The 27,409-nt window shown below is 40.8% G+C and overlaps 4 protein-coding genes across 4 annotated transcripts; all 4 read right to left on the bottom strand.

Annotated features, from left to right (window-relative positions):
- Positions 1-369: 369 nt before the first annotated feature.
- ftr67 (finTRIM family, member 67) lies at positions 370-5,718 on the bottom strand. Its single transcript, XM_041948308.1, has 7 exons — positions 5,046-5,718; positions 3,612-3,707; positions 3,188-3,421; positions 2,940-3,099; positions 2,748-2,849; positions 1,165-1,263; positions 370-844 (listed from the first exon to the last, which is right to left on the bottom strand). The coding sequence occupies exons 1-7, from the start codon at positions 5,640-5,642 to the stop codon at positions 777-779; spliced, it is 1,356 nt and encodes a 451-aa protein (XP_041804242.1). The 5' UTR covers positions 5,643-5,718; the 3' UTR covers positions 370-776.
- A 1,211-nt stretch (positions 5,719-6,929) lies between these two features.
- On the bottom strand, positions 6,930-10,058 carry si:ch73-52e5.2 (protein THEM6). The gene is made up of 3 exons (XM_041948315.1): positions 9,989-10,058; positions 8,829-9,333; positions 6,930-8,222 (listed from the first exon to the last, which is right to left on the bottom strand). Exons 2-3 carry the CDS (start codon positions 9,327-9,329, stop codon positions 8,115-8,117), a joined length of 609 nt encoding a protein of 202 aa, XP_041804249.1. The 5' UTR covers positions 9,330-9,333; positions 9,989-10,058; the 3' UTR covers positions 6,930-8,114.
- Positions 10,059-10,626: 568 nt separating this feature from the next.
- LOC121614448 (protein THEM6-like) lies at positions 10,627-13,349 on the bottom strand. The gene is made up of 3 exons (XM_041948314.1): positions 13,253-13,349; positions 11,423-11,930; positions 10,627-11,318 (listed from the first exon to the last, which is right to left on the bottom strand). Exons 2-3 carry the CDS (start codon positions 11,924-11,926, stop codon positions 11,211-11,213), a joined length of 612 nt encoding a protein of 203 aa, XP_041804248.1. The 5' UTR covers positions 11,927-11,930; positions 13,253-13,349; the 3' UTR covers positions 10,627-11,210.
- Positions 13,350-14,056: 707 nt separating this feature from the next.
- On the bottom strand, positions 14,057-26,076 carry LOC121614939. The gene is made up of 25 exons (XM_041949042.1): positions 25,952-26,076; positions 24,875-25,004; positions 24,399-24,566; positions 24,120-24,257; positions 23,629-23,780; positions 22,877-22,980; positions 22,582-22,771; positions 22,168-22,299; positions 21,365-21,508; positions 21,087-21,222; positions 20,477-20,627; positions 19,897-20,039; positions 19,204-19,315; positions 18,299-18,362; positions 17,985-18,188; positions 17,739-17,884; positions 17,478-17,596; positions 16,984-17,105; positions 16,769-16,866; positions 16,443-16,579; positions 15,805-15,929; positions 15,533-15,678; positions 15,282-15,384; positions 15,033-15,169; positions 14,057-14,803 (listed from the first exon to the last, which is right to left on the bottom strand). Exons 1-25 carry the CDS (start codon positions 25,991-25,993, stop codon positions 14,668-14,670), a joined length of 3,279 nt encoding a protein of 1,092 aa, XP_041804976.1. The 5' UTR covers positions 25,994-26,076; the 3' UTR covers positions 14,057-14,667.
- Between the last annotated feature and the right edge of the window lie 1,333 nt (positions 26,077-27,409).

Genomic DNA, 27,409 nt, shown 5'->3' with positions numbered 1-27,409 from the left:
GCTGACAGGTGTGCTCATAAGCCGCCAATCACAGCCGGCAACCCAACAAAAAGGCAGTCCCAGATAAAGCAGGAAAGGGCAAATAGCAAACCGCCTCTCCTAAATATAGCACACAGGTGGATGCACTGACCTGTGAGAGTGTTTTTTACAGGTAACATTTCACACAAAGGCGCTGCAGCTGCGGCACCTGTTATTCCACGTCCGCATCCAACACTTATACCTGGATTTGTTTGGAGTACAATGCAATGTAAGCCGGCAAATAAACACCACCCTCGAGGAAGTCTGTTTGATTGTACAAGTTTGTTTGCTTTTTAATGTCAGCATGTCAATACAATATATTATCACACATATCTGTAAAGCAAAATTATTATTTTGTAAATTTGGTTTTTAAAATAAGAAACTTATAAAAGCATAAACCATGTAAAAAAAAAAAACGCTAAAAACTCTCTAGATTTCAAGTTAACTTCAAATTGCAAATACTGAAATAAGATGTAGTGAGTTCAGTCCTGTTTGTGCTGCTTAATACTTAAAGTAAATGCACTGTCAGTGAGGTCGTCTGTGGCACTTTGAAATTCTTTCCTCGTCTCTGTTCGTTCCTGCACTATAATGCAAGATGCAACTATAGCGGATTTGCTGAAAACCAATCGATTAAATTAAAGCCAAGAGATGAATTGCTGAATGTGCAGCGCAGATCTTTGAGAGGAGGAGAGGGGACTGAGGTATAATGATATTCGGGCCGTGCGGGTGCATTTGAAGGGCTGATGTCCACTGCAGGTCTATTTCCTCCTGGGGTGAGCGCGTCGCTGAAGGTGCCTCTGTCTGGATCCCGATGAAAGTTTGGATCCTGAGCGCACAAGAGGAGGAAATATTAGTCTGCAGCTGCCCGAGGTGACAGAAACAAGGAGGACGTGTGAGCTCACACGTGTTCCTGGACCTGATCTGTACCGACAGATCATAAGCAGACACATTTTAACAGTAAGATGCAATGCTGTGAATGGACATTTCAACTTCACTTGTTATATTACTACAAATAAAACCACACACACACACTAGTGATCAGCTTAAAATTGCATAAACAACAGTACCTGAGTGCTCATGTAAAATGGTCTCTGCACACTGTTTAATGCTGAAATGCGTTTAATTTTTGATATTGGCTCTATTTACCAAATGTTGATAGGGCAAAGGTGGGCACAGCTGGTCCTGGAGTGAGGAAAGGGTTGAGGGGGCTCACGGGACTTTGGTCCAGGCCAGGTGGAGGGATCACTGCAAGCACAAAGAGAGCAAACACTGGTTCTGCAGGGTCTCAGCTGTCCAGACTATCAGAATGTGCAGCAGCCTCTTCCTTCCACTTGTGCCGATTCAGTAAAGTCTACTATAAACAAACAAGTTGACAAAGCTGTTTGTGCTGCATGATAATGTGGTGAGGATGAGATGCACAGAAACAGGGTGTCTGCAGGGTTCAGCGAGTTAGATTTAGGACTTTTTATATCACGTTGAACGAAGTCCAGTATGAAAAACATCGATGTGAACCAGCACAGATGAGAAGGCCTGGAATTATTGATGAAGTGCATTAGATTTATTGATACTCGTACCACATTTTGTCAGTTCTTCACAGCTGTTTACAAAAATCATTCCTAATAATATCATCAAACACAAAGTGTCCTTAAAACGAAGATTAGGGCTCCTCATGTTTGCTGTCATGATAATAATTGTTCAGCACATCTCAAATTAAAATGTTCTGAGTGAAATTCAAACACGATTGAATCGAAGTTTGAAATAGATCTTAATCTGTGCAATGATGTTTCCAAGTCAATGCATGACAGGTTTTATTTAGCAGCTTTTTCATCCCTTCGCAGTGTCATCGCTTACCACGACCAGAAACGGATCCACAAACTGATTCCTTCAAGCTAGTTTTCAAAACTTGTCAACAGGTAGAACATGCAGAACATGCTGCCCAGGTGTCTCACATTCAGAGATCCAGACTCAGTCGATCTGAACAAATTAACATTTCATTTTTGTTTATTTTGTTATTTGTTGTTTTGTTTTCTGCGTATTCTCTTGCTGAATTGTTTGTGTATTTTATAAGTCGGTCTAGGTGTTCGGGGTTATAAATTTAGGCTATGTGTATGAACACTCTGTGTAGTAATGAACATTAGATGAATAAATAAATACATTTTATGAGAGGGTAAACCCTGCAGCCTGATATTCAAACTGAAACTTTATTTTGCTACCAACTGATAAATAACTTCAATAAATAACTTTAAACAGAAAATCCATCTGCAGTTTTTGATGATTGATTCATTGTTTTATTCATTTTTCAGGCAAAAACTGCCAAACCTTCTCTTGTTTTATATAAGTGTGAATTTAATATATTTGGGTTTTGGACTGTTGATCAGACAAAACAGCCAATTTGAAGAAACTGTGATGGACATTTTCGGCTATTTTATGTTATAAACAAGTGAATCAATTAATTGAAAATAACAATCTGAAGATTAATCAATAATTAAAACAATCGCTAGTTGCAGCTCGACGGTGGATTGGACGAGAAAACCTGCCGCCAAAAACACGGTACAGCTTATATAAATCCTACAAAGTCAAACAGCACGTCTTTAAAAGTGATTGAAGATTAATTTACATTCACATTCGGTTGGTGAATGCGTTCTTTTTAAACACCTGTAACTAAAACTCTCATTTTGTCATCATGCAAATCACGTAAAAAAGGAGCACGAGCAGGTTTCCAGACTCACCGGGTGTTGCTTCCATGTGCGCGGCTGCTTGGCCTTCACTGGGCTGTGTTGTGTTCAGCTGTCCAGCAGCATTTGGAGGACCTACAATGACTACATCTCTCACTGCATGAGAGAGAAATCACACGAACAAGAGTCACCAGAAGAATCTGTGTACGATCAAAACGCCGATTTGGAAGAAGTCTTTGTATCTACCTTTCTCGTAGATGCAGACAAATCCTTCCTGGCAGACCTCCTGCAGCAGTCCTTTAAAATCCGACACAGCCGTCATCACCGGGCCAAAGGTGAGTTTGGGGTCGACGGTGACTGAAGGCAAAGCTGACAGCGCGGGTGGAGCACGGAGAGACTGACAACTCTAGAGTGACAAACCAAGAGGGGCCGACAGTCTGAGCTGCGTTCGGGCCGTGTTGTTGCTGAAATCTGAAGAATGTGAGCGGCGTTACCTGGAGGAAATGGACGTGGTCCTCGGTGCGGGAGAGCTTGTCCAGTTCAGCCTCATTCATCTTCAGCTCTGAGATCTCCTTCTGGATCTCCACCAGCTGCTGCTCGGCGTGACCGACCGCCGTCTTTTCCTGGGCTTTGATCAGCTCTCTCACCTCAAAGCGCTTCAGCTCGATGGAGCGAATCAGCTCGGTGAAGACGGCGTCGCTCTCCTCGGCCGCGGCCCGAGCAGAGCGCTGCGGGGAGGCAAAAAGACACACACTGCTGCTACAACAGGGCGTTTCATTGGGTTTGGCAGTTTTAAAGGAGATAAAATGGTCGTTTATGAGCCGTTTACAGGACTCTGGAAGAGGCGACACATTTTTAGCATCTCTGTAGTGATATACTGCATTTATATATTAACCCAAACTGGGCGTTGGCTCTTACAGTGAGAGAGAAGATGGCCTGTCTCAGCTCCTGAGCCTCCTTTTCCCTCTGATGAATTCTCTGCTGAGAGCTCTGCTTCAGGTCGCCGAGCTGCCACTGAGGAAAAATATTAGAAAAAACAGAAATTTAAGTTACTTTTACTTCAAGGCGATCTGAGCATCTTTATGGTTACATTAATCTGGTTTCATTTATTGTGTCCATCATCTGCTTAACACAATGTTCCTCACTTAAACTTAATGGGAAACTCTCAGCTGCTCCATCCCTTAAAGGTGTGAAATAGGTTGTTTAAAACCACATTTCCGATTCCTGAAACCTTTCTTCTGTTTTGTGGAAATCTATCTCAATCAGACAACGTCTACGTAAAAAAACAAACAAACACTGTATTTAAACTAGAGCTGTCCTATCTAGTCTGGTGCACATGAACTGATGAAGCCTGCTCGGATGAGAGGCGAAACGTCTTCTAAGACAAACTGACGAGGTCCAGTTGCGAACGACTGAATGCCCTAAAACTGTATTTAAATCTATCAAATCTGGATTAGATCAACATGAAGATGTTCAAGACTGTTTAAAACCCTTTTATCGATCTGTGAATCATTTATTTGTGAACGCTTCTCTTCTTTTTTTTCTCCAGCCAGACCATATTAGACCAGATTATATCATCAGTCTTTTATTACTCATGTATTAATATAAAACAGGATCTTACTGTTGTCGTCGGCTAAGGTGGGAACAATTTCTACCTACTCTGTATGTGACTGCTGCTAATGCTTAACGATTAATTTCCTGACTGATTGACTGGTCTGTAAAAATGTAGGAAATAGTGAGAAATTCCGCCACAAATAGCCAGAACCCAAAGTGACACCTTCACAAAGCTTGTTTTGTCCAAACAACAGTGCAAACCTCCAAATTATGAAAAAATAAAGTCAAAATATTAAAATAATTCAAAGGAAAAGCAACAAATCCATACATTTTACACATTAGAACCATGACATTTTTTGCTTAAAAAAGCTCCTTAGTTAAAGTTAATTTTCTGTCAGTCAACTAATCAGTTAGCAAACTAATCACTGTAAGGATTGATCAATTAGTTGTCAGTTACTTTGTCAACTATGCTGACAATCAACTAATCTTTTTTTTTTTTTTAAATAAAATTCTCTGATTCCAGCTTCTTAAATGTGAATACTCTCTGGTTTCTTCACTCCTCTATGACAGTAAAGACATTTGAGAACTTCATCTTGGGCTTTGGGAAACAATGAGGGACGTTTTTCGCCACTTTTCACATGTTATAGATCAAACAACTTATCGATCAATCAGTCGACATGAATACAGTTGTTAGTTACACTAGTACTTAAGTGCAGTACTTAGTTACATTCCACCTCGGCGTTACAGTGCTGTCGCTGATCAGCAGCCTTGTCTCGACTCAATCAGATGATTGATTACCTGCTTCTGCTGTATTTCGGCCTCCGCCAGCACCGTGTCGTGTCCCTTGTGCTCGTCGGTCAGACACAGGTAACAGATGCACTGCTTGTCGGTGCGACAGTACACCTCCAGCAGCTTGTCGTGCCGGGCACAGATCGTCTCTTGGAGTTTTTTGGAGGCCGGCACCAGCTTGTGTTTCTTGAAGGCAGCAGACTCGTAGTGAGGCTGGATGTGCTGGTCGCAGTAGGAGGCCAGACACACCAGACAGGATTTCACAGCTTTGTTTTTCCTCCCGGTGCAGACGTCGCACTCCACGTCGTCGGCCTCGGCAAAACTGTGGCTGGACGGCGTCGTGGCCTCTTGGAGTCCAGTCTTTCTGAACCTCTCCACCACGTCGGCCAACATGGTGTTTCTGGCGAGTAGCGGCCTCGGGTTGAAGTTCTGCCTACATTGAGGGCAGACGAAGACCCCCAGGTAGTCGTCCTGGTCCCAGTAGTTCTGTATACACCCGGAGCAATAGCTGTGTCCACACGGGATGGTCACAGGGTCCTTCAGCACGTCCAAACATATCGAGCAGTTGAACTGGTCCTTGTCCAGGACCAATCCGGCCTGGGCCATCGTCGGAAACGCAGAAGAAGTTGTCGAAAATGAGCGTAAAACACAGGAATGTGACAGAGAGACAGCTGCTGCTTTGTTTACAGGAAGTAAAAGGGAAGGGGCGTGGCCAGAGAGACTTCACCGGAAGTTGAAGCAGGGAGTTTAATCTTTAAAAAATACATTTCAAAATAATGTAAATTAAATGGTAAAACGTATTTAATGACCATTCTCGCTAAATAAGGCAATAAAAAGGTTTTAAAATTAAGTGTTGTTTTATGAAGACTATTAATTTGTTGTTTTGTTTTAATGTATGTTTTATGACATGTATACCTCATACAGAACTGGAAGAATTATCGATCCTATCCTGAAGCCAAAGTAGAGACACCTAATGTAAAATAATAAACAAGAAAAAAAGAGGAAAAAAAAAGACTCAATTACAAGTAAAAATCTGCATCCAAAATGAATACAGAGCAAAATGTACAAAAACTAATAAATCAAAGTGTGTTATCAAAACACGCAAGACACTGCTACCGATGTATTAACATGTAAACATTATCTTTATGTTGTAAGTAGCTATAATGGAACTAATTTTAACTACTTTATATATAAGTACTACATTTTTTTAAAAGTACTACATATACATGTTCACTCTATAGACGTTATACAACATCCTGTGCTGAAATTTAATTCAACACTATAAATTCAATGACAGTGTAATAAAAAAGTACAGGTCAAACAGGTCAAAAGGGGAATTTGTGCTTCTTTTGTAGTTAAGATTCGGGGAGGTGTCGCTTTTAATTTGAAGGATTTGGATGTATCGTCGTAGTTGTATTCACACATAAACAAAAGCAGTATGATCACCCAAATGTACTGAGGTCATTAAGCAGCAGATGTACTCCTGTCAGACACACATATTAATATAATATTACGTTTTACTGGATTTTCATTATTGATGCATTTACATGTAATCATTTGTAATGTAGCTGATTGAGGTCCAGCTAATTTAACACACTTTGGGGTAGTTAGAACATTTTTTTTCAAAGTAAAACCTTAATGTGTAAATTGCAATAATAACTAAAGCAGTCAGATGAATATTGTGTCAAAGTACCTCTTTAAGGTAGGCGAGTAGGGATATAAGGTAGCAGAAAAAGCAAAGTTGACTCTGCTGGTTACATATTCAATAGCAACGCTGAGCTGTAAATAATCAGTGAGGTACAAATACTGGTCTTCAATACAGGACAACATTGCATTAGCTCAGGCTGAGCAACAAGCACTTAACAGGCAAGCTCAACTGGCCAAAAACAGTTTCCAAAGCACTTTTAATTCAAAATGCCTTTACATAGATGACAAGCACAATAAATAAAGTTTGGTACATAAATGAATTTCAATAAATCATAAATAATATAAGTGGAAAATAAAAGGACAATGTACATCTTCAAACTTAAATCAATTGAACAGGATACGTTTATCAGTGCATTAACATAGCTGGTTAGACATACATCCTTGGAAATAGATTTTATGTCCCTCCACATACAGAACAATACATTACTTTGGTCACAAAGTAAAGCTGTGATGCATTAAAGGGAAGGTTCCAGATTTCAAAACCAAACATCTGTGTTGATCGTGCGTTGCAAGTTTTGAAAAGTTGCCAGCAACCTCATATTAGCATTTGTTTATTACGCCTGTTTGGACGCTTTCTCGTAATATTACATGCAATTACAATCAAGAAGCCCACCCCTTAAATGCATGTATTATAAATTAGGACAAAGAACAATACTGTGCTGATAAAGGACCCTTCATAATCAAATATTCCCTTTTCAGATTGTTAACCGGAATTCAGTCTGTCTACGCACTAGGGTTACACTTTGTGCAAAATGCTGATGGAAAGATTGAAACAATTATCAGTACATGTTCATAATGTCCATTCAAGTATTTCATCACTCCTACATTTTTGTGTAAAAAGTTATAGTTCTCTGAAATTGTAATTGTAAACTACGACTAATCAAGAGAAACAGGCACAAAACAATTCTTCTGTTTGTTTCAAAACATGCATTGATGTCAGGGGAAGATTATTTTTTTTCTCCACATGCTTATCTGAGGATTTTGCTAAATGAAGATGTCTAAAGCCAGTCTATTCACAGTCAAGTGCTGAATAAGATGCTAGGATAAAGCTACGCTCTTGTTTCGCTTTCTTCTGAGAGAACAACTTTCAATGTGACCCCAATGTATACAGTAGAGTGTGTTTTTTAAAACATGGAATACCTTACAGTTCAAGTTTTCATATTCAGCTGTCCCAAGTTCAGCATTTCTGTTCACATCATACAAAAATACACAGCAGGTAGGATCAACCCCAAAACAGAGATAAATGGAATCCTGTAAGTCAACTAAAAGCTCTCTACAATGTTTAACTGTTTGTGTGCATGTATGTATATTGTATATGTGCGTGCAATGCAAATGATATGTGGGTCTACACTCATGATACATGGTGTGGCTTTACTTGTTCTTCTCTTCCAGTCCACTCTCTGCTCTCAGGGCCTGGCTGCTGGCCGAGATGAAGCTAATCCAGTGTTTGAGGTCCTCAGGGAACTCGGGGCACTCGATCTGCACACAAACACAAAATTAACAGAGTGCCGAAGCACAATAACGCCACAGTGTAGTGCTGAAACTATTAGTCAACTGACAGGCAGTTAATTGACAACAATATTGATAATCAATTTTTTTTTCTTTTTTAAAGAAAAAATGCAGGATATTTCCATGTTCCAGCTTCACAGTATTCACAGGATTCAATGCTTTTGTTTTTCTTGTGTGATAGAAAACTGACAATTTTGGAGTGCTGATTATACATAAAGAACCATTAAAGTCATCAACTTGGGTTTTACAAACTTGTGAATGACATTTTTCAACACATTTTAAACTGAACGATAGAGCTGAAAAGATCAGTTGATCAATCAGGCAGTTGATGGATGGAAAAATAAATGGCAGCTATTTTAATCAATTATTCTTTTATGTAATTTTTCAAACAAAAATGCAAATATCTGATACCATCACCTTGGGCTTGAAGAAACCGTAAAGGTCATTTTTTTTTTTAGTATCATATGACACCATAATTCATGGAGTTAATGATAAGCAGATTCATCAATAATGAAAGCAATCGACAGCTGCAATTCTACCAACGTCATACCAGTGCTTTCTCCATCTATTCCTCACCTTCCTTTTGCAGACAAACTCGATGATGCTCTCTGGGCTGCAGCGCACCACATTCTGCCTGCAGAGCATGACTGCAGAGACAAAACCATCTTTCTTGGACACAAAGCGCTGCTCCAAGTAAAACGCCTTCTCATCCCATCCCACTACTTTGGTCCGAATCTCAAAAGCCTCGCGGAAGGCCAGGGAGCGCCGGTACCGGATGGTGGAGGCCCCTACCACCATTTTGGCCCCGAGTTTACGCGAGGCCATGAACAGCCCATTTCGCATGTAGTGGTGGAAACGGGCAAAGTCACACTCCCTTAGATATCGGGAGTTGTTCATGTGGCCCATGTAGTCCAAATCATGGGGAAGGACCATGCCATCAATGCTTTGCTCAGCTAGAATGTCCCATATTCGGGGCTGGAACCACGCCTGTATGAACACCTGGGCCCCGCGTAGGAAGTACCATACATCCAGACTGCAGAAAAGCAGGAGGAGGGCACCCAGCACCAGCAGCAACATCTCTCTGGAACAACAGTCCAAATATTAATGGCAAGAACCAAAACTGATACATTTCATAAATGAATGGATGGATGGATGGATAGATAGATAGATGGATATATAGATAGATAGATAGATGGATATATAGATAGATAGATGGATAGATGGATAGATTATTATATACTATACATATTACAATGGCATTTCTAACTTAAACAGCTGAATTTAAGACACTCTACAGCAATTTCCTTTAAAAATGCTTACATGAAGGAGTGTGTATTTTCTAAATTCATGAACACACTCAATATTTAATCAAATGCTCCTTTGACCTCAACAATGTCAGTGCAGGCGGTTAGAAAAGCATGAGGTTAGCGTTTCTATCACTCGTTAACTGAATATTAAAGCTGAAAATACGGACGTAGCATATTCTGACAGTCATCTACTTCAACCTTGAGGGGACCAGGAAGCTAAATCTGCTGCATTCAAATGAACGCGGCGCAACCTGCTGTGACAGCCAAATCTGTTAGCTTAGCTGTTAGCTACCAGTAGTTAGTGGCCTTGGCAGAGTAAAGACCGTACTCTTGGTGCGTGAAGTAGCTATTCAGAAGTTTTTCAATGTTGACATTTAAACAACACCCACATATACGGCAGGATTATCTTTTTATGGCTGTAAAACTTACTGTGCGTCCAGAAGAGAGTGCTACCATGGGATGCGATGTAACTTGCAGGAACCGGTAGAATGAATGAACATGACTTCCGGGTGTGACGACCCGTCATTCTTCTTCTTTGAGGTTTACCGGCAGCTAGGATCCTCAATGTGCCATTACTACCACCTTCTGGAGTCAGTTAACTCATACAGTCCTTATAACCTCATATTTTTTATTTCCTCCTCTATTTCTCACAATACACACACCCTACTTACTTACTAATTTAATGTACATTTCTCTCCTTTATCCACTGACCCTTGTGCTGCTCACTCCCCCTCATTTTGAAAGTTTGACCAGGATATCAGTCCATTTATTGTCATTTTATGTCACAAGGATGCATAAAGATTCTTATCTTTATGCTTGTCTTACACTGCATACTTGTCTTATTGATACAGTGTGAGTTTAATTTGTATTTTCTGTTGTTGTGTTAATGAAGAAACCACTTTGTGACAGCTAATGGAGAACCAATAAAGAATGTAATGAAGTTGTAGCCCCTACAAAGTACAGGCTGAGTCTGTGTTTTGTTTGATGTGCTCCAAATCTATCTAGCACCTTTTCGGTTCCCACAATGGCAAAATATAATATACATGAAGCTGAATTCAAGCAAACCATTCAAATATAAAAGACTATTTTAATGTCATCAATTCTAGTTTCTGCTACATTAATATGTAAAAGTTCTGTATGAGTACCGTAACTTAAAATAATTAAGTGCTCAGCTAGAAGTTGCCTCACTCTGCCCCCAGCAGTTGGTGTCAGTTGAACACCAATTACATTTTCTTTATATAGCACCAAATCACAACCAACGTTGTCTCAGGACACTTTACATTTAGAGCAGGTAGTAGTGAGGGACATAGTGAGGGCATAAAAGTGTGTAAACAGTACTTGAAAATATATTTGTTTTATTGCTGCCATAATACAAGATGATACATTGTGTAGTTTCATATTACTTTCCCACTGCGGAATAAGTAGTCTGTTTTCAGCCTGGCCAAACAATGTAGTGTCTTAGTTCTTCCAGTGTTAACATATGTAAGTAATGGGGTCTTCAGAAGCTTGTTTTCAGAAGTGTAGGCACAAGTGTCTTCAAGTCTTTGACGACAGATGTCTCTCTCACAGGGCGTTTTAATCCTGAGCTGGTAAATTAGATGGCGTAAAAAAAAAAAAAAGTCTTAATAGTTGCCCATGCAATTATTTTGCCTTATTTGTTCTTCTCGTCGAGTCCACTCTCAGCCCTGAGGGCCTGGCTGCTGGCGGAGATGAAGTTGACCCAGTGCTGAAGGTCCTCTGGAAACTCAGGGCACTCCACCTACAAGGAGCAAACCATAAACTCAATGTCCATCCATCATCAAAAGGCCTTTTTTATTAACTTCCAGAGTAAAATCCGCACGTGTTGAAACATCCGTTCCTTACCTTCCGCTTACACAGGTGCAGCATGATCTTGTCTGGGCTACAGCGTATGATAGTCTGCTTGCAATACATGACAGCACACACCAAGCCGTCTTTCGTTGACACAAATCTCTGCTCCAGGAAAAAGGCTTTGTCATCCCAAGAGACGATGCGACTCCGCAGCTCGTACCCCTCACCGATACACAGAGCCCTGCGGTAACGGATGGTGGTGGCGCCCACTACCATCGAAGCTCCGAGTGCCCGCAGCGCCTTGAACACACCGTTACGCATGTAGAGAGAGAAGCGGGCAAAGTCACACTCCCGGAGGTAACGAGCATTGTTCATGTGACACATGTCGATGTCGTGGGGAGTGACCCGGCCTGTAAGGGTCTGCTCTGCTGTGATATCCCAGACTGGAGGCTGGAACCAGGCCCGGAGAATCGTGACAGCTGCCCGCAGGAAGTACCACACATCCAGACTGCAGAAGAGAGCCAGCAAGGCTGCGAGCACCCACAGCACCCACCACATCTCTCTAGGGTATGGACAAACAGTACACAAGGAGAGAAGGCGGTGGGGTTACTGTGATGTGTAGATGTAACTAAAGAAGGCAAGGCGAAGTAGATATAATGGTGGAACAAAAAGTTATTTAACAAATGCAGAAAAAAACCCAAAACAAGGAAAGGAGTGAAAATGACTTCATTATTTTTCTGCTTGTTCTCATTGTATTGCTACTTTTCATTAAAAAAAAGGGACAAACTAATTACTTCTGCCCAATTTGCATTATTCCATGCTTTAACTTTTATTACTTTATGGTGTGTTGCTTTACTTGCAGCTTTAATTAAAGATTTCTACAGCTAACAGGCAATTCTGTGCCTCTTATGAGTAAGATAAATTAATTCACCCAAATTAGGCTCAAATTACAGAATTTGTGCCGGAGAAAACAGTAGCTCTTAAATTCATCCTCATATTGCATTTTTATGTTATAGCAAAGAATATTCTGACTGGCTCAGAGGAACAAATAACAATCAGAGGCTCTGTATCTGCTTGAAAATCACTTCAGTGCTGAGAAGACCACAGTGGCTGATGTTTGCAGAGGCCAAATGTTGTAAAGGCAACATTTCTCTCATGGGTTTTTCATGTCGTTAGTGGCAAAAGTGAGAAGAAAGTGTCGACATTAACCACCAACACCTGCAGCATGTTGTCGTGTGTTTTAACGTTAATGGGTTTGATCCAGGGTGCGTTCACGAGGCCCATTCTGGAGACGACTCTCCATCATTTCACACTGCAAACACACCGAATGTGATTCAATGCGACTGTTTCAAAACAAGGTTCAGGACACCTGTGAACTGATTGATGAGCAGGTGAGAACAGGTTCGGCAGGAAAAGCAGGATGCAAAAACTGTATGTCCCAACTTCGCAAGCTAGCTCAGAGTAAATGAAAAGATTAGCACTTTTTACCGCTGTCTTTACCAAGGCTAACGGTAGGCTAACGGACATAAGAGCTAACACTGTCACATAAAATCGAGAGGTTAAAACGACTGATATGGAAATCAGTGCCATGACCGCAGAGCTAATAAACAACTAATGAGCTCGTTTAGTCTAGTTAGCGCTACAGTCCTGAGAGTATTTTTTGTCAAAAATGCAATTCACAAAAGTTGAAAATACCGTCTTAACATTTTGTGATTTGAAATTTAAGCTAACGTGACCATTACCGCTGGTGGGTCTGAGGTAAAACTAACTCACGTTACCTGTTGAGGTAAGTTAGTGACCACAGTTCACAGACTAACTTTACGGCGAACATCAACAAACAGATAAAATACAGATATTGACAATTTAAACTCCTCTGACACTCACCTGTTGTTTGGTTCCTCCTGTTTCCACCGAAATTCACCGAGCGGACTTCACTCTGTCCATACACTCGAGTCAGCGCCAGTCAAGCAAGAAGTTTAAATACACGTTTAAATCACTTCCGGCTACAGCCTTCAAAATAAAACCACCACTGACGAAGACGTTTTCGACATTCACTCAGCACACGGACATGAAGTGATGTGATTTATTTTTTTTTTTATTTATTAAGGAATCCGCTTTTAATGTTGTAAAATTGCTCTTTAATTTTTTGTGCTGGCCTACAATGCATTAATCCCCCCCCTAAACTTATGTAAACTTCATTTGAGGACAAGGACAAGAGTGATTTACTTCCTCCTTTATTTGGTGTGAGTGGATCACATGGATCCCTCTCCGGCGCGTGCACAGGAAATCTGGAAGTGACGTAGGACAGAATGGGCGGCGATGATTGGTCATATGGCATAGATGTACTCAGAGGTAATCTAGTAATACTTAACACACAATATTTACATTACATATATACAATATTGCACAATATTTATCTGTTTTAGTTTTAGACACTTTACAAATTACGAGCTGCTGCTTTCCTTTTAACAACTTGCAACAATTTTGAGGTTTAACTACAACAGCAATTGGCTGCTAACACGTGACTGCATCAGAGGTAATCTAATGATACTGTATAGAACTGTCACAGGGGACATTTTTCTACACTAAGTACTATTTGGAAAAGAATCATTAAATAAATGTCAAACTCGAAGCTTTTACCTTCATTATGTTTTATCCTTGACAGCACTGATTACCAGCCAGGAGACACCCGATTTGTAATAACCTTTATTAGCATTACATAAATCTATCCATCCAGACGATTTCCATTTGCAAACCTTACAAAATGCATCATGCAAATTAAAGTTGTATATTGTACGTGCAATTTTAATTACTTTGCAGCATTAGAAGATTAAAAAAAATGAAATTTGACAACAAATCTGCTGTGAATCATGTTATTGAGAAAATATTTGTCTTTAAAAGTCTTCACAGATTTGAGTTGCTCCCTTCACTTAGAAAGATCAGGCTGAAGGACGCCTGCATAAAAATCCCACTGATTGTATGAATATACATCATCTTTAACACGGATGACTTAAAGACGTCAAACAAAGAAGACCATCACTGTTCTTTTAAAGCAGAGGTGATGTCAAGGAGAAAAGAGCGAAGAGCAAACTTCACTTGTTCATTCAGTAAATAAAAACATAGACTTCATTATGATCATCACGCAGGTCGAACATATATAATACCTTCAGAAACTCGAAGAAGAACAACAAACGCAGACTTTGAAAGGCATGTTATGACAGACTGAAAGGAAAGTTTTGTTCCCAGTATGAACAGCATTTACCCAACAATGAATGTGGTGTATTTAACTTGCTTTAACTCTAAAGTTGCTCGAATTCACTTGATTTAATTTGACGAGAACGCTGATCCATCACCATTCTCTTCATGTCATGGTCTGCTGTGATGTCGGTCATGTCTAGCTCGTGTCCCGGGCCGGCCAGCGGCTCATACTGGTGCCTGTGAAAGAGCATAAGGTCAATTGGGAAAATACATGGCGATGCAGCCGATGTTTCACTTTTCTGGGGGCGATTAAGGGTTTCAGACTCCCTTGATGCATTAGCAACAGGAAACTGTGATCAGAGATTAACGTGTCTGTCTTTATTTCTACAGCAGCCCTGGGACCAAGCAGTGACAATAAAGCAAACAACAGAGTTTCAGTAATTTATCCAGCAGTAAATGCACTCACAGCTTCAGGTGTTCTTCAATGGCCTTGCGCTCATACACGGTGCCGTATACTGTTTTCACAGGATCAATAAACATCTTCTTGGTGAGTGGACAGATCAGGTGTTGGGGTGTAAACTGTGGCACAGGGTCCACCAATTTCTTTAAATCAAACAACGTAGAAAATAAACATCATGTTAATGTAAAGCACCAAACACGTACTGTAAACAAGGTGATATCCACCACTTATTTGCATATATCACAGCTCATTTACTTTCTCCATGTCATCCAGTGAGCTTCCTGCTGTTTCCTCCGTCTGTCTCTCGGCTTCTCGTTCATACGTCTCACGGCTCGTCAGGAATTCCTCTGCCAAAATGCTTCAAAAGACAAACATTCACACGCCAAGTCAAATAGGTGATATTTTTCAGCGCGTTTATGTGATTCTCGCAACACATTCGCAAACCTTAGCATTAGAAAAGCAGTAAAATTCTGCAAAATTGCGATGTGTGTGTGTGTGTGTGTCACCTGTCCAGCGGATCATCAGGCTCAGGGATGATAAGCAGTCCATACACAGCCTCTAAGATCTCCCTCATGGTGATGTGGGCGTTGTAGTTGCGGTCAAATATGTTGTGGCAGATGCGTCCCACACTGTTCACGTTGCAGTGGTACACCTGTCACCATGTTAAGAGCAACGACATGTACATGCTAACATAGCATTGTTAGTAATGCATACTTTCATGAATGCAACGTGTGTGTCTCTACATAGGTTTTCAGTTGTTTGTATTTTGGCAGGATACTCGTGTGACAAAGCGGACGAGTGGAGGCTTCACTGGGTAGTCGGGCCCAAACTGGCAGTACAGCTCAAACACTCCTTTCTCATATGGTGTGTTGGGAGGACCTTCCATGAGAATCCTCCAGAACGCTGTAAAGAGGAGAAAAAATTAGAAACCTGTTGCTGCAGATTAGTCAGCTGCACATCCACGATGCAAATCTCCCGTTCCACCATAGGGGTGCATGAAAGAAAAGAAATGTCACACTGAGCCCGAGCCGAAGAAAAGGCCTTTCTCTGGAAAGTGGCTCCAAGTTGTGCCGAGGCTTGAAGGCAGCGATGAGGGCACTGAAATGTGGTGCACATCCACATCTTGCTGACAAAATCAGGTGTGCTTTATTCAGGCTCAAGAATTTTAATCATCCACTATCTGATGAACAGGAAAAGAGTCCGGAGCACAGGAATGTGGCACATGCTATTGCTAACACACAGGCTGAAAAGTCCAGTCGTCCACTTGATACAAGAAGTTATTGATATGAAAAGAAATGTAGCATGAGTCTTCATATGGCTACATGCTTAAGCGAGTGCTGTGTTAGCCTTAATGCTTGCAGACAGAAAAACAATACGAGCACGCATTAGACCAAAATATGAGAACATGTCACTCACTGAAGTCTGGCTCTGATGGGAAGACTCTGATGAAGGGATGAGGGTCACAATGCAGGCTCCTCAGCTCCTCCAGGATACGTTTGTCCTTCTCCAGAAACGCCCCCTGTCTTAACCTCGGCATCTTCTTCTTCAGAGTACTATTCAGAAATATCATTAATGGAAATAAATGACACGCAAACACTTCACGCAATCGAATTATTACTGTGTGAGTCTTGGGGCTAAGAGGCTAACCACCTCTCGTTTGACCAAAGAGGCTGTTTCTAAATGACTTTCCCATCATCCTCAGCTGTACTTTGCACTTTGCTTCTACACCACCTCTCACTCACCTTTCTGTCACGGTCACTTTGCTGTTTATCTGGCTTGGCAGGGACGTCTCTGGAAATTCGTCGTACCCGTGAGTAGCGAAGATGCTGGACAAAATATGCTATAAAATGACGGCAGCAAATGAACAAGCACATCACGGCACGGTGGGAAGTTGGCGTGTTTCATTTCACATTTTCACGTCCAACAGAATGGTGGACAATGATATGCAACAACTGACCTCAGTGATGGACGACGGGTCAAGTTTTTCCTTGAGTGTCCTCTCCTCCAAAGACAGAACGGTCTCAATCTCAAAGAGCTTCAGACCCTCTTTAGGTGTCTGCGGTTTGAAACAGCAACCACCTGGAATCAAGATGGATGAGTGGGGGAGAGATTAACAAGAGTCTGAATAAAGCACGATCAAAGCAGTTGTGTCAAACCATCTGGTGTCAAATACACGAACAGGTACTGGACAGATGGACAGGTACAGAAATATATGACCTGAGTATAAAACCACATTCGCTGTGACCCCCAGAAAAAAACAGGTGTCACCAAATTACCCAGGATTGAAATCTTCAAGATGAGTTGGATGAGATGAGATCTCTTAAATTTCATCAAATATCATCACAGAGCATTTGCAGAATGTTTGATGGCATTTTATTGCATGCATAAAAATATTGCACGCATGATTGAATAAATATATCACAGGGAAGCCATCTTTCAAAGACGCTACACCTGTTGCATTGCTGATTCCATGCAGCATGCTGTTCTCCACATTTCCAAGAAGGATTGAGTCCACGATGATGTCAGCTTTTAGCAGTCTGGCTGTTACAGCAACTGGCTCTATGGAAGATCTATGGGAAGAGTTCAGATTATGACGTCAGGTCACTTAAAATCATTTGAAGTCATTGTTACTCACAGTGAGACGTTCAACATACCAACAGGTCGAGTACAAACAAGGAACCATAACTAATTTAAACAGAGAAAGAAGTTTACCCAGAATCATCTCCATCGGTGAGACACATGATGCGAAGTCGACAGTCTGGAAACCTCGTCTTCACCTTTTCAAGCTCGGACGCTCCACGTCGCAGGGCGTCGTACAACAGAGTGCATCCACTCGCCTCCAGGTTACGAATGTGTTCCTACAAATGCAAAAAAATAACGTTATATTACTGCGATACACCCAGATGCACATTTTACTAAAAATAAAAGGCAGGACAGATCTGACAGGTGTGATTTTACCTTGAACTTTTCCAGATTTTCAGTAAACGTGTGGAGGGTTTTCACCATGGAGTCGAACTTCACGAGGCCAATGACATGGTGGAAATCGTAAGCCATGCTCCTTGTTGCAAAGTTGTCGAAGAGCTCTTTCACCACATTAATTTTCTTTATGTCCGCGCTCCCATAGCACTCCTCTTCCATGGAGGAGCTCGTATCTATGAGCACCTGATGAAAATTCAAGTCAGGAATAATCAGACTGTGAATTTGCGCTACTGCTGATTTAGTAGAAACTTCTTTACATCCCATATTCTTCAGAAGAAATGATCCCGTGTTACCAGTATTGCTTCTTTTGGACTCCTGGTTGTGACAAGTGTTCGGTCATCTCTATGGTCTCCAGTCCTGTGTTAAAAGTCAAAAATGTAACATCAGCAAAAATGTGCATAAAAGAAAACACATCAGCTGCAACATCGAATGCACACACATACAATATTCACACAGTTCACTGCTGCTGCGTCTGCCACTTATCTGCTGTATCAAACAGCAGGGGTTGACTAGCACTCAAAATAAAAACGGTAGAAACAACAACAAAAAACAGGAAAGTACATGTACGTGAACACAGAAATGATAAAAGAGGTCCACACAGGCGCTAATAAAAACTTTACTGGAGGACTTTGGTTTCGACTTTAGTAAAAACAAGACACGTTTCTCTTCATTTAAAATGTAAAAAATACATTAAAAAGTGAAGAATTTACATTTTCAGTTCAATATAAGGAACAGCATAAACACAAAAGGCTGGAGGACAGATGCTAAAGCACCACATTGTGAGAGATTTAGGAGGAACAGCAGGTAAAATGTTAGCACTCTGCTCGTCTGATGCAAAGCTGTTATTCACCAAAATACACATGCTGCAACTGATAAACCTTTGTGTCTTGATTGCCTCCACGTTGGCTGTTTCTATAGAGCTCATGCAGTCCTTTCATTTTTTTTTTTAGGTTTACCTTGAAAACTGCTTCTGTAAAAAGAAGCAGGATTAAACATTTCAGAATAGCATGCATGAGTTTAAAAATGTGTTGGATTATTTAACAAAGATATGATTGAACGAGTTGGGTGTGGGTGCCGGAATGTTGGTGCACAGTGATCTCAGGCATCAGAAGACAGGAATTGAAAGGCAAAAAAAATGCACCTGCAGACTGCATTACCTGCTAGGAAACATGAGGCGGAGGGTACTGTAAGTCCTTACCTGGCTGCCAGCAGATTCACATCCACAGATTTTTCTTTGCCATCCAAACAATCATGTACTTTGATCATATCAGGAGATCCTTTTTCTTTGTGCAAACACACGCCAAGGTTATCTGACAAAAAAACAAAACAATTTACATTACATTCAAAATTCTACTCCAGTAAAAGCACATAATTATTATCAGCAAAATGTACTGAAAGTATTTAAAGTACAACCGTGAATCCCAAAAAACTTTGGATGCTGTGTAAAAACATAAATAAAACAGAATGCGATGACTTGCTCATCCTTTTTCAACTGAAAACAGTACAAAGACAATATGTTTAATGTTTGAATGTTTTTGTAAATATATGAATGTGAACTCTGTATTTGATGCCATCAACACATTTCAAACAAGATGGGACAGGAGCAACACGGGTTAAATTTTAAAGTTCCGATGAAATGAAATGTTTTTTAATCTTGTGCAACAAGATCAAAAATAATACCCTTTTGGGATTTCAGGGCCTCATTCTGTTAGTTCTGTTGCAAGTCACAGCTTTTATCAGCCACATGACTGAAAACACCTGTATGCATACAAGCAGCGATGCAGCATAATGTGCACTGTGCGACGTCAGTGTGTTAACCCTTAATGTGCCAATTCCATTAGAAACACACGTGTGAGAAATGACCCATCCAGATTGTGAATCCATGCAATACCTTCACTGAGCAGGACAAGGCGTGACTCGCACTGTCCGAGCTCCTTCAAATGTAGAGGTGGGGTCACGTTGAGGTATTGATTGGAGGGAGATTTTAATTCTTCCACCATACTTCCAAAGGTCTTCTCCAGGTTTATCTGAAAGCTGTCATTTCATTGTACAGGTTAGTAAAAAAAACAAGGTTTAAGTCCAAATCAAAACCTTTGTTGGATGGAACAGGTAACACATTCACCATTCTGCTACCTGTCAGAGAGAGATGGCTGCACACAGGATGGCGCCATAGAGCAAGTCAAATCAGCAGTTCACAAGGTTTCATCTTTTGGGAAGTGAGACTTTATCAATAGGCGACAGAATTAGCAAATTCAGTAGAATCACTAAACTTTAATTTAGCTTTTTATCATCGCTATGCTCCTGCTGCGTCTCATCTTTTTGTGTGAGGGTACATGCACGGCACCACTTACACTGGTGTATATTAAATATTCTGGCTCATCTGCACAGACACTACAAGGAATAAAATAGAGCAAAAACAGAAAACAGCATCTCATTCAATTTAGGAACAGTAAAACTTTGATCATACACACTTCTGACCAGTCGTCTTGTCATGATGAATCCACAGAGGATACGTTCGGATGGATGGAGGCAGACTCAGCAGGATTTTCTCAATGTCGTCGGCTCGCTTTAATGATGTCTGTCGCAAAACCTCCTCGGTGCAATTTGGAATTTTCTCTCCATCTAAACGAAAGGATAGATGTGAAGCTGATGGCATGTATAAATACTAGTGCAGAATTTCCATACAGTTGGGGGGGCCCATGCAACTATAATCTGAATGTTTGATGCAGACAATAGGGGTGATTTCATACAACCCTACAAGACTGTACAACAACTTTCACTTGGTTTGATGCAGTGAGTGTGAGTATGACTCCTAATCTAAGTCGCTCACTGCAGCTGCTTCTTTTACTGGACTCCATATCTTGCTGCATAGAACATTTTTAGCTAAATTACAGCAGTTAGACACTAGTCTCATCAACAAGTTGTTACAAATAAAAGTGAAAAAAGGGGAGCAGATCATTAACGACGGGGCAGCTATCCCCACTGTCCTCTTTCTACTACTACGACGTGTCTCTTCAAATGTAAAAATGTGTTAGATATCAGGTAGAAAAGTTACATCTAACGCCCATGTTTTAGTTTAACCTTTGATTTTCTGGAGAACGTATGCTCGTTCAAAGGCACCAGGTACTCCAGGTACTCGGACCGGTTCACAGAAACGGCCGCCATCTTCAGACGTGAGAGTAATGGGTGCATAGCTCTCATGGTCTGATGTCTGTTTCTGTCAAAATAAGGCAAAGTGGAAGAGGTCATTACTGAAGTGGTCAACCACTGAATTTACCTCAATGCATTCATAAAAACATTCAAGTCATGTATCACCTATTAGCTCGAAGTAAGCCAGTCAACCCTCAGTATCGTCATACCTTTGCCTCTGATGCTAGGTGGGCCCAGCAGGACAGTGAATTCTCAAAGACGTCCAGGTCCTCAATGAGCTTCTCCCCGCGCTGTGTTCCACGTTGAGGCAAAAGCTCTCTGAAGAGTATGTACAAGCCTTCAACAACTGCAATCTACAATAAAAACAAGCACCTCTGAAGAAATGGGTCCAAGTATACATGCCTGTGTAAAGGTTCAGGTCACCCAAATTATAGGAAAACATCTTCCAGGAACAATGCAGATCTGCTGCTGTGACCAATGCAACCAAGATGGCCTGAATTTAGCTTGTAGTGCTAAAAGCGGTGAAAATGGCATTTGGAGAAAGTTCAAAATATTATCAGAATTATTAGATAATGCAGCTTCAGTTTGTCACAGGATACTGATGGTTTGATGAGAACCACTTGTGTTTTTTAAGATGATGCCGATGCAAAACTGCACTTTGTAAATTTTATGTTTGAGAGCAGATGCTGAAAAAATCTCTCACACAAAGAAAAAACTGAGACATAATTACATGAAGGCACTTACATAACACTGAAAAGACAAAACCTAATGGTGCCTAAGTGGCTGAGTTTGCTGTGAAAGGATTGTGAGCTCACACAGGTTGGTGTTATTACTGAAGGTGACATGTGAACTGGATTCAGTTACTTTTGTACTATCTTGCTTGGAAGATTAGACTGACTCTACCTTCTGCAGAGCTTGATTATAATATCATCAAAATGCAATGCAGCACATGCGAACACCTACGTCAAACAGTACCCTGCAAAAGGTATTAAAGGCAGCTCGTGTTGTTTACCTTCTGATTCCTGGTTAATATTTCATTCCTGCAGAGTAACTGATGCAAACTTTGAGCGAGAGGGTGACATCCAGTCAGTTTTCGTATGTAGGAAATCAATTTCTTCAGCTGCTCTGTTGTGTAAAGATGTTCCTAGAAGAAAGAAATAATGTAAAATGTATGATCTGTGACATAATACAGTGCAGTTGTGCTTATGCATAGGGATGTAGTGCCAATGGAAAGGCGGTCTGACAGCCAGATAAAGTACTAATAATCTAGATATTGTGTACACTTAAAAAGTCAAAATGTTAGTAAATATTAAATATTCACTGCTTCCCATCTATGTGTGTGTGCAGTCGTAATGTTATATAATGGAACACAGAGTGCCATAAAATAGAGCGCAGTACTGATGACGTCCAATGAAATAAAACTCACAAGAACATAAAGTGAAGACAAGAACACACTGATTCCTTTCTGGGTTTGCTGGACTGAAGGTGCAACATCATTAATGAAGAACGTGTCATTGTGCGGAGTCTCATCAGAAAACGTGGACAGAGAGAAGGAAACTGTTGACCCTTCAGAGATTCCACAGCTTTGCAGGTTGTCACCACCACAGTGTTGATCTCTGCAAATATAATGAGCACAGGAGAGAACAGAAGAACTGCGTGAGAAAAGAAATCTGCATCAACAAGGCAAAATATCAGTGCTAGGTACGATTATTGTGAATTACTTGTAATAAAGGACGTGTGCTGGGATCCCACTTTCGTTTGCCAGCTTCAGTCTCAGACTGGTTATGGTGTCACTTGCCAAATTCACCATCACCTCAAAGTCTCCCTGTATGTAATAAGTAAATTAAAACTATTTTTAGGAACGGATTCATTTCAAATAATCACCGCAAAACAAGGCAATCCCCAAAGAGGTTCATGAACAATAAACACTGCCATCTTGGATCCCTGTCTGCAGTCGCTGAAAGACGACCTTTAAATGTATTTCTTCAATTCAAAAATTAGATTTTTGTTGATTGGAAATGTTCATTAAGTGGTTTCGCTTCTAAAAAGTTCTGATTGTTACATTTAACAAGGACAAGTGGAAGCTCCCTGATTATAAAAAGCTAAAGTATTTATGAGAACTTCCAACATGAGAAAAGAGTGCATCATCTCAATAATCCACAATATTAAAATATGTAAACATATGAGCACTTCCTGCCTTTGGAAGAACACTACGCTTGAAACATATTGCCAACCAAGGTTCTTCCCAGAGATTTGGTGTTTTTCCGTTCTGCTGTGATCAGAGCAGACCAGACATCACTGGTGACAGTTAGATGTCTTGTTAACGCAGTAATGGATTGACAAATCTTTTAAAGGACATTTTGTAAAGCAGGGCAATAAATCAAACATATTCAGCTTAAAATACAATAATATCCATCTATCGGTTACCAATATCATCATTAGTTGTATCATGACCAGTACAGTTAAGACGCACCTTGAGCATGATGTGGCATCGAACCATGTTGTCTCCGCAGGTTTCACCAACCTCTCGCTTTGGTCCCTGAGGAGCCTGTTTCAGGTTTTCCTTCGGTGTGAAGATGGCATAAATCACATCTCCACTCTGAATATGTCTGTCTTTCAAAGACCCTGTAAGAGGAGACAACAGTTTGTCAGAACAGTTTCGTATTTACACATGCAGCAGTTACGGAGCAACGTTATTGTTCACTGGGAGTCACGCTTCTTTCCACCAGGTCTCCACCAACTTCTGCCCCCAAACACTACAACAGTTTTTAAACATGTTTGATTTTCTCTTGGCAAAAAACTGACTGCTTATGGTTGGGCGCCTTCGAGACAGTGGAAGAGCAGCATCTAATGAGATCACGTTAGATGCTGAGGGATAAAGTTGCTGATCAGCAGCCGCAAACAAAAAGAAAAGTAATCTTTGCGACATGAAATTTAACATCTAGTACGTCCAGGTCTGCTCACATGTGTTGAAGAAGGGATCATCTGTCAGGGGCATCCCATCGATTGTGTAGAGACAGACTCCTTTGGAATTGCCAACACTTTCAAGATGTCCGATCCTTAACATCAGGTCCTCGACTGTGTTCTGCGCTGGATCTATATCTGTGCGTTCAGAAGAACTCTGTTAGGCTGTTCAGCTGTACGAGCATGTCTGCTTACACACTGATCACTGCAACACAATCGTCACATCTTATTTACAAAGAAAGTACGATCAGCAAGTCAGTCAAGATGCGTTCCTCTTACCTTTAATGAGTTTCGGTTGAGGACATTTAGGGTATGTGTACTGCAGACAGAACGGCTCCAGTGATTTCTGAACAGGCGTCACAGTTTGAACTTGGCGCTCTGGAGCTCTGAGTCTCAGAATGAAGTTTTTCATAGCTGCAAAACGATTCTTCTCCACATGACTTAAACCTGGAAAAACGCAGGCGCAAAAGTGCTATTTGAGAAATTAATATTTTATAACACAGAGGACATTTAACTCAGAATGGCTTGTGTGTTGATCAGCTGAATTATTGATTTACATTACAGTAAAAGCAAAACATTTTACAATGGTATCTATTACATTAGTGCTGTATTGGATTGGATCATCATGTACGTGCTTTCTATTTTCCTGGTCACCCAGGGCTTTTGGCCTTGTATGAAACCAAGTAAATTACACATTCAGGCTAAAAACAGTAAACTTTGTACAGTCTTTGGTTTTAAGTTGAAGTTCATCTCACCAATGGCGTTTAGATCTTCATCGGTTATGCCATCCATGAAATCTCTTTCATCCTTTACACCCAACTGGAAAAACTGGTTGTAGTAAGATTCCAGTCTGAACTGCTCGAGTATGTTGAATATTGCACCCATCTAAAATAAAGACATCAAGACACTTAATTTACACATCAAAATCTGTACAATATGGCAAAGAACAGAACAATTTTGACATTATTATTGTAGTTATAATATTTGTTCAATTTGTTCCAATTTCAAGCTGCATGTATAAAAAATGTTGACTCTAGCCACGGGCATTAAGATCCTGCTCATGTTTTATGTGGAAAAACATCTTTTGCATTACAGCTAATAAACGACAAAGTCTGAGTGGACTAAGGGTGGTGTTCGATTAGGCAGGGAGTTAAACATATTTACTCCAGTCTGAAGGCTGGAGCTGTGAGGTGGATCATTAACATACTTGCACTTTTGATAAAAATGTGAATAAAATAACACCTTTAGGCTGCAAAAACCTTGCATTAAATGTCAACGTGCACACTAGTAGAACAGCAGCAGGACACTGAGCCCTGATGTCCAAACCAACAATAAGTACAATTTCTTTCAAAAACAGTATTTTCTAAAGGTATTTTTTGCAGCCTGTGCATGCAACTGATTATCAATTAGAAATGCACCCTAGCCTTCCTCAGGATAGCCTTAACAAACGCCAAAACTAAGTACTGAAGCTCTGAAAACTTCTTGCATCACTGTCCAAGGTAAAACAGTAGAATACTAGTAGGACTGCACACTATTTTCTTGAAAAGTGGCAAGTGGCAAGTTAAAAGCTGTACGAACTAGAAAACTGAGGACATAATTCTTCTTCTAGTTACACAAATGTCCCAGCATGAGCCTGAACGAACAGCTACAGTATGGAGAAACTGACTTGTTTTGATAGCATGCGTGCAGAAAACAAAAGAAACACCTCAAAAAAAACCCCAGCAGGTTCGAGTCATTTGGAGAAAAGACACAGAGTCTGTTCTGGCAATGAAGCGCAATCTAAGCAAATCTAAAGCACTAGAAAAAGAATAAGCAAATGAGAGCGATCATACCTCGTCAAGTATCAGAGATCTTGCGAAACTGTTGTTTAGCATGTTTCGAGTCGCTGGAGGGTGTGGCCTGTGGAAAACGAAACTAATGAAAACGAAACTTCATGGCGCGACAGTATCAAACATCTGGACATCTCACGTTGTCTTTCAGCAAATTAAACGTTGTTGGACCCTGGGCTGCTTCGCTTCGTTTTCACTCCCGTTATTTACAGGCTTATGGCAGACTCACTACATGTCTACACATGCAATCTCTTGTTATTAATATTTATTATTTTCAGGATCAGTCAGGTAACTGCAGGATGCATGTTCTGTGGCAGTTTATGAGCTGCATCAGTAATCAAACTCAGTGTGCTGCCATAGTCCCCTGGTCACTTCTTATATGTGTGTTTACATTTAGAGCTTGAATGCAGCCAATAATATAATGGAAACAGCCTAAGTTTTGCTCCCTCTGGTACATTTTCCTGTTTGTCGGCACTATTTGAACCTCTGACTTTAGACAGGTGCCTAAACTGAGGGAGCATAATGAAGTAATCCCATTTACAGGTAGGTAAAGACAACATACACCTAAAGATAGACCTGTGATTCATCTACACAGGTGTGTGCTCACTGACTCCTCCTGTTATCCACCTGTTAGGCTAGTAGGACAAACACCTCCATGGCTGTTATTAGTACATACATGTAAAGTCTTGTGTCTGAACAGTAACTAGAACACATTTACTTTGTGGTTTGTGGAGTTATTTCTGTTTTTCATGAAAGCAGGGCTGTGCCGGCTCTTACCTTCTTAACAACACACATTTTTCTTTTCTTTTCTGCTTTATTGTGACAGTGACAGCTGGAGAGAGACAGAGAGAGGGGGGAGAGCATGCAGCAGAGTGCTGGAATCAAACCCTGATCGCTGCTGGAAGGTCTCAGCCTTGATACATGGCACACGCTCCACCAGGTGAGCTTCCACCCCATAACATTTTTCAAACAAATAATCACTGCACCCAAGTCATTTTCATTGCCTGTTGATAACAGAGAGTTTGTCCTGCGAGGACCAGACACAGCCCCTGTGTGGTAGCACTGCTTTCTGTATGATGTGAGGAGCGGTCTGTCAAACGGAGGCCACTAAGCTTGGCTGCTGGGTGACATCCTTCCCTAGATGACCATTTTTATTTCTATCAGTTCCACTGTTGTTGTTCCTGCTGCCTACACAAGAATGAAACCTCTCAGAAGTACTCTTCCTTGTGTCATTATCTGCCAGCACTGTTGTTGACACTAAACCACCTGCACAGGTACCACTTTGTGTCGTTGATTTCTCCTTCGTTGACATAAAGTGGTCAGTGCTATTGCTGCTGTAACTGCCTGCAACACAGTGAGGGGATGTGGCGGTAGTATTGATGTTTCTTGACCTCCAGGCTGGGCTGCTTTTCCTCTGTGGTGACAAATCACTCTTTCTGCCCGGGCTGTAAATACTGCGAT

The sequence above is a fragment of the Chelmon rostratus genome, chromosome 12, assembly GCF_017976325.1.
Source record: "Chelmon rostratus isolate fCheRos1 chromosome 12, fCheRos1.pri, whole genome shotgun sequence".
Classification (NCBI taxonomy): Eukaryota; Metazoa; Chordata; class Actinopteri; order Chaetodontiformes; family Chaetodontidae; genus Chelmon; species Chelmon rostratus.
Note: the sequence above shows the minus strand (reverse complement) of the source record. Positions and strands in the feature narration are given on the sequence as shown.

What these genes read in the sequence shown, in the direction of transcription:
- si:ch73-52e5.2 (XM_041948315.1), bottom strand. Translation starts at nt 9,329, where the DNA reads ATGTTGCTGCTGGTGCTGGGTGCCCTCCTCCTGCTTTTCTGCAGTCTG. An exon ending in AGTTTGTCTGCAAAAGGAAG is followed by an intron (nt 8,223 to 8,828) that starts GTGAGGAATAGA and finishes GTTTGTGTGCAG; the next exon opens with ATCGAGTGCCCCGAGTTCCC.
- LOC121614448 (XM_041948314.1), bottom strand. Translation starts at nt 11,926, where the DNA reads ATGTGGTGGGTGCTGTGGGTGCTCGCAGCCTTGCTGGCTCTCTTCTGC. An exon ending in TGCACCTGTGTAAGCGGAAG is followed by an intron (nt 11,319 to 11,422) that starts GTAAGGAACGGA and finishes TGCTCCTTGTAG; the next exon opens with GTGGAGTGCCCTGAGTTTCC.
- ftr67 (XM_041948308.1), bottom strand. Translation starts at nt 5,642, where the DNA reads ATGGCCCAGGCCGGATTGGTCCTGGACAAGGACCAGTTCAACTGCTCG. An exon ending in TGTCTGCATCTACGAGAAAG is followed by an intron (nt 2,850 to 2,939) that starts GTAGATACAAAG and finishes TCTCTCATGCAG; the next exon opens with TGAGAGATGTAGTCATTGTA. An exon ending in CTTTGCCCTATCAACATTTG is followed by an intron (nt 845 to 1,164) that starts GTAAATAGAGCC and finishes TTGTGCGCTCAG; the next exon opens with GATCCAAACTTTCATCGGGA.
- LOC121614939 (XM_041949042.1), bottom strand. Translation starts at nt 25,993, where the DNA reads ATGCTAAACAACAGTTTCGCAAGATCTCTGATACTTGACGAG. An exon ending in TGTCTTCACTTTATGTTCTT is followed by an intron (nt 22,300 to 22,581) that starts GTGAGTTTTATT and finishes TCTTTCTTCTAG; the next exon opens with GAACATCTTTACACAACAGA. An exon ending in CGTTCTCCAGAAAATCAAAG is followed by an intron (nt 20,628 to 21,086) that starts GTTAAACTAAAA and finishes CCTTTCGTTTAG; the next exon opens with ATGGAGAGAAAATTCCAAAT.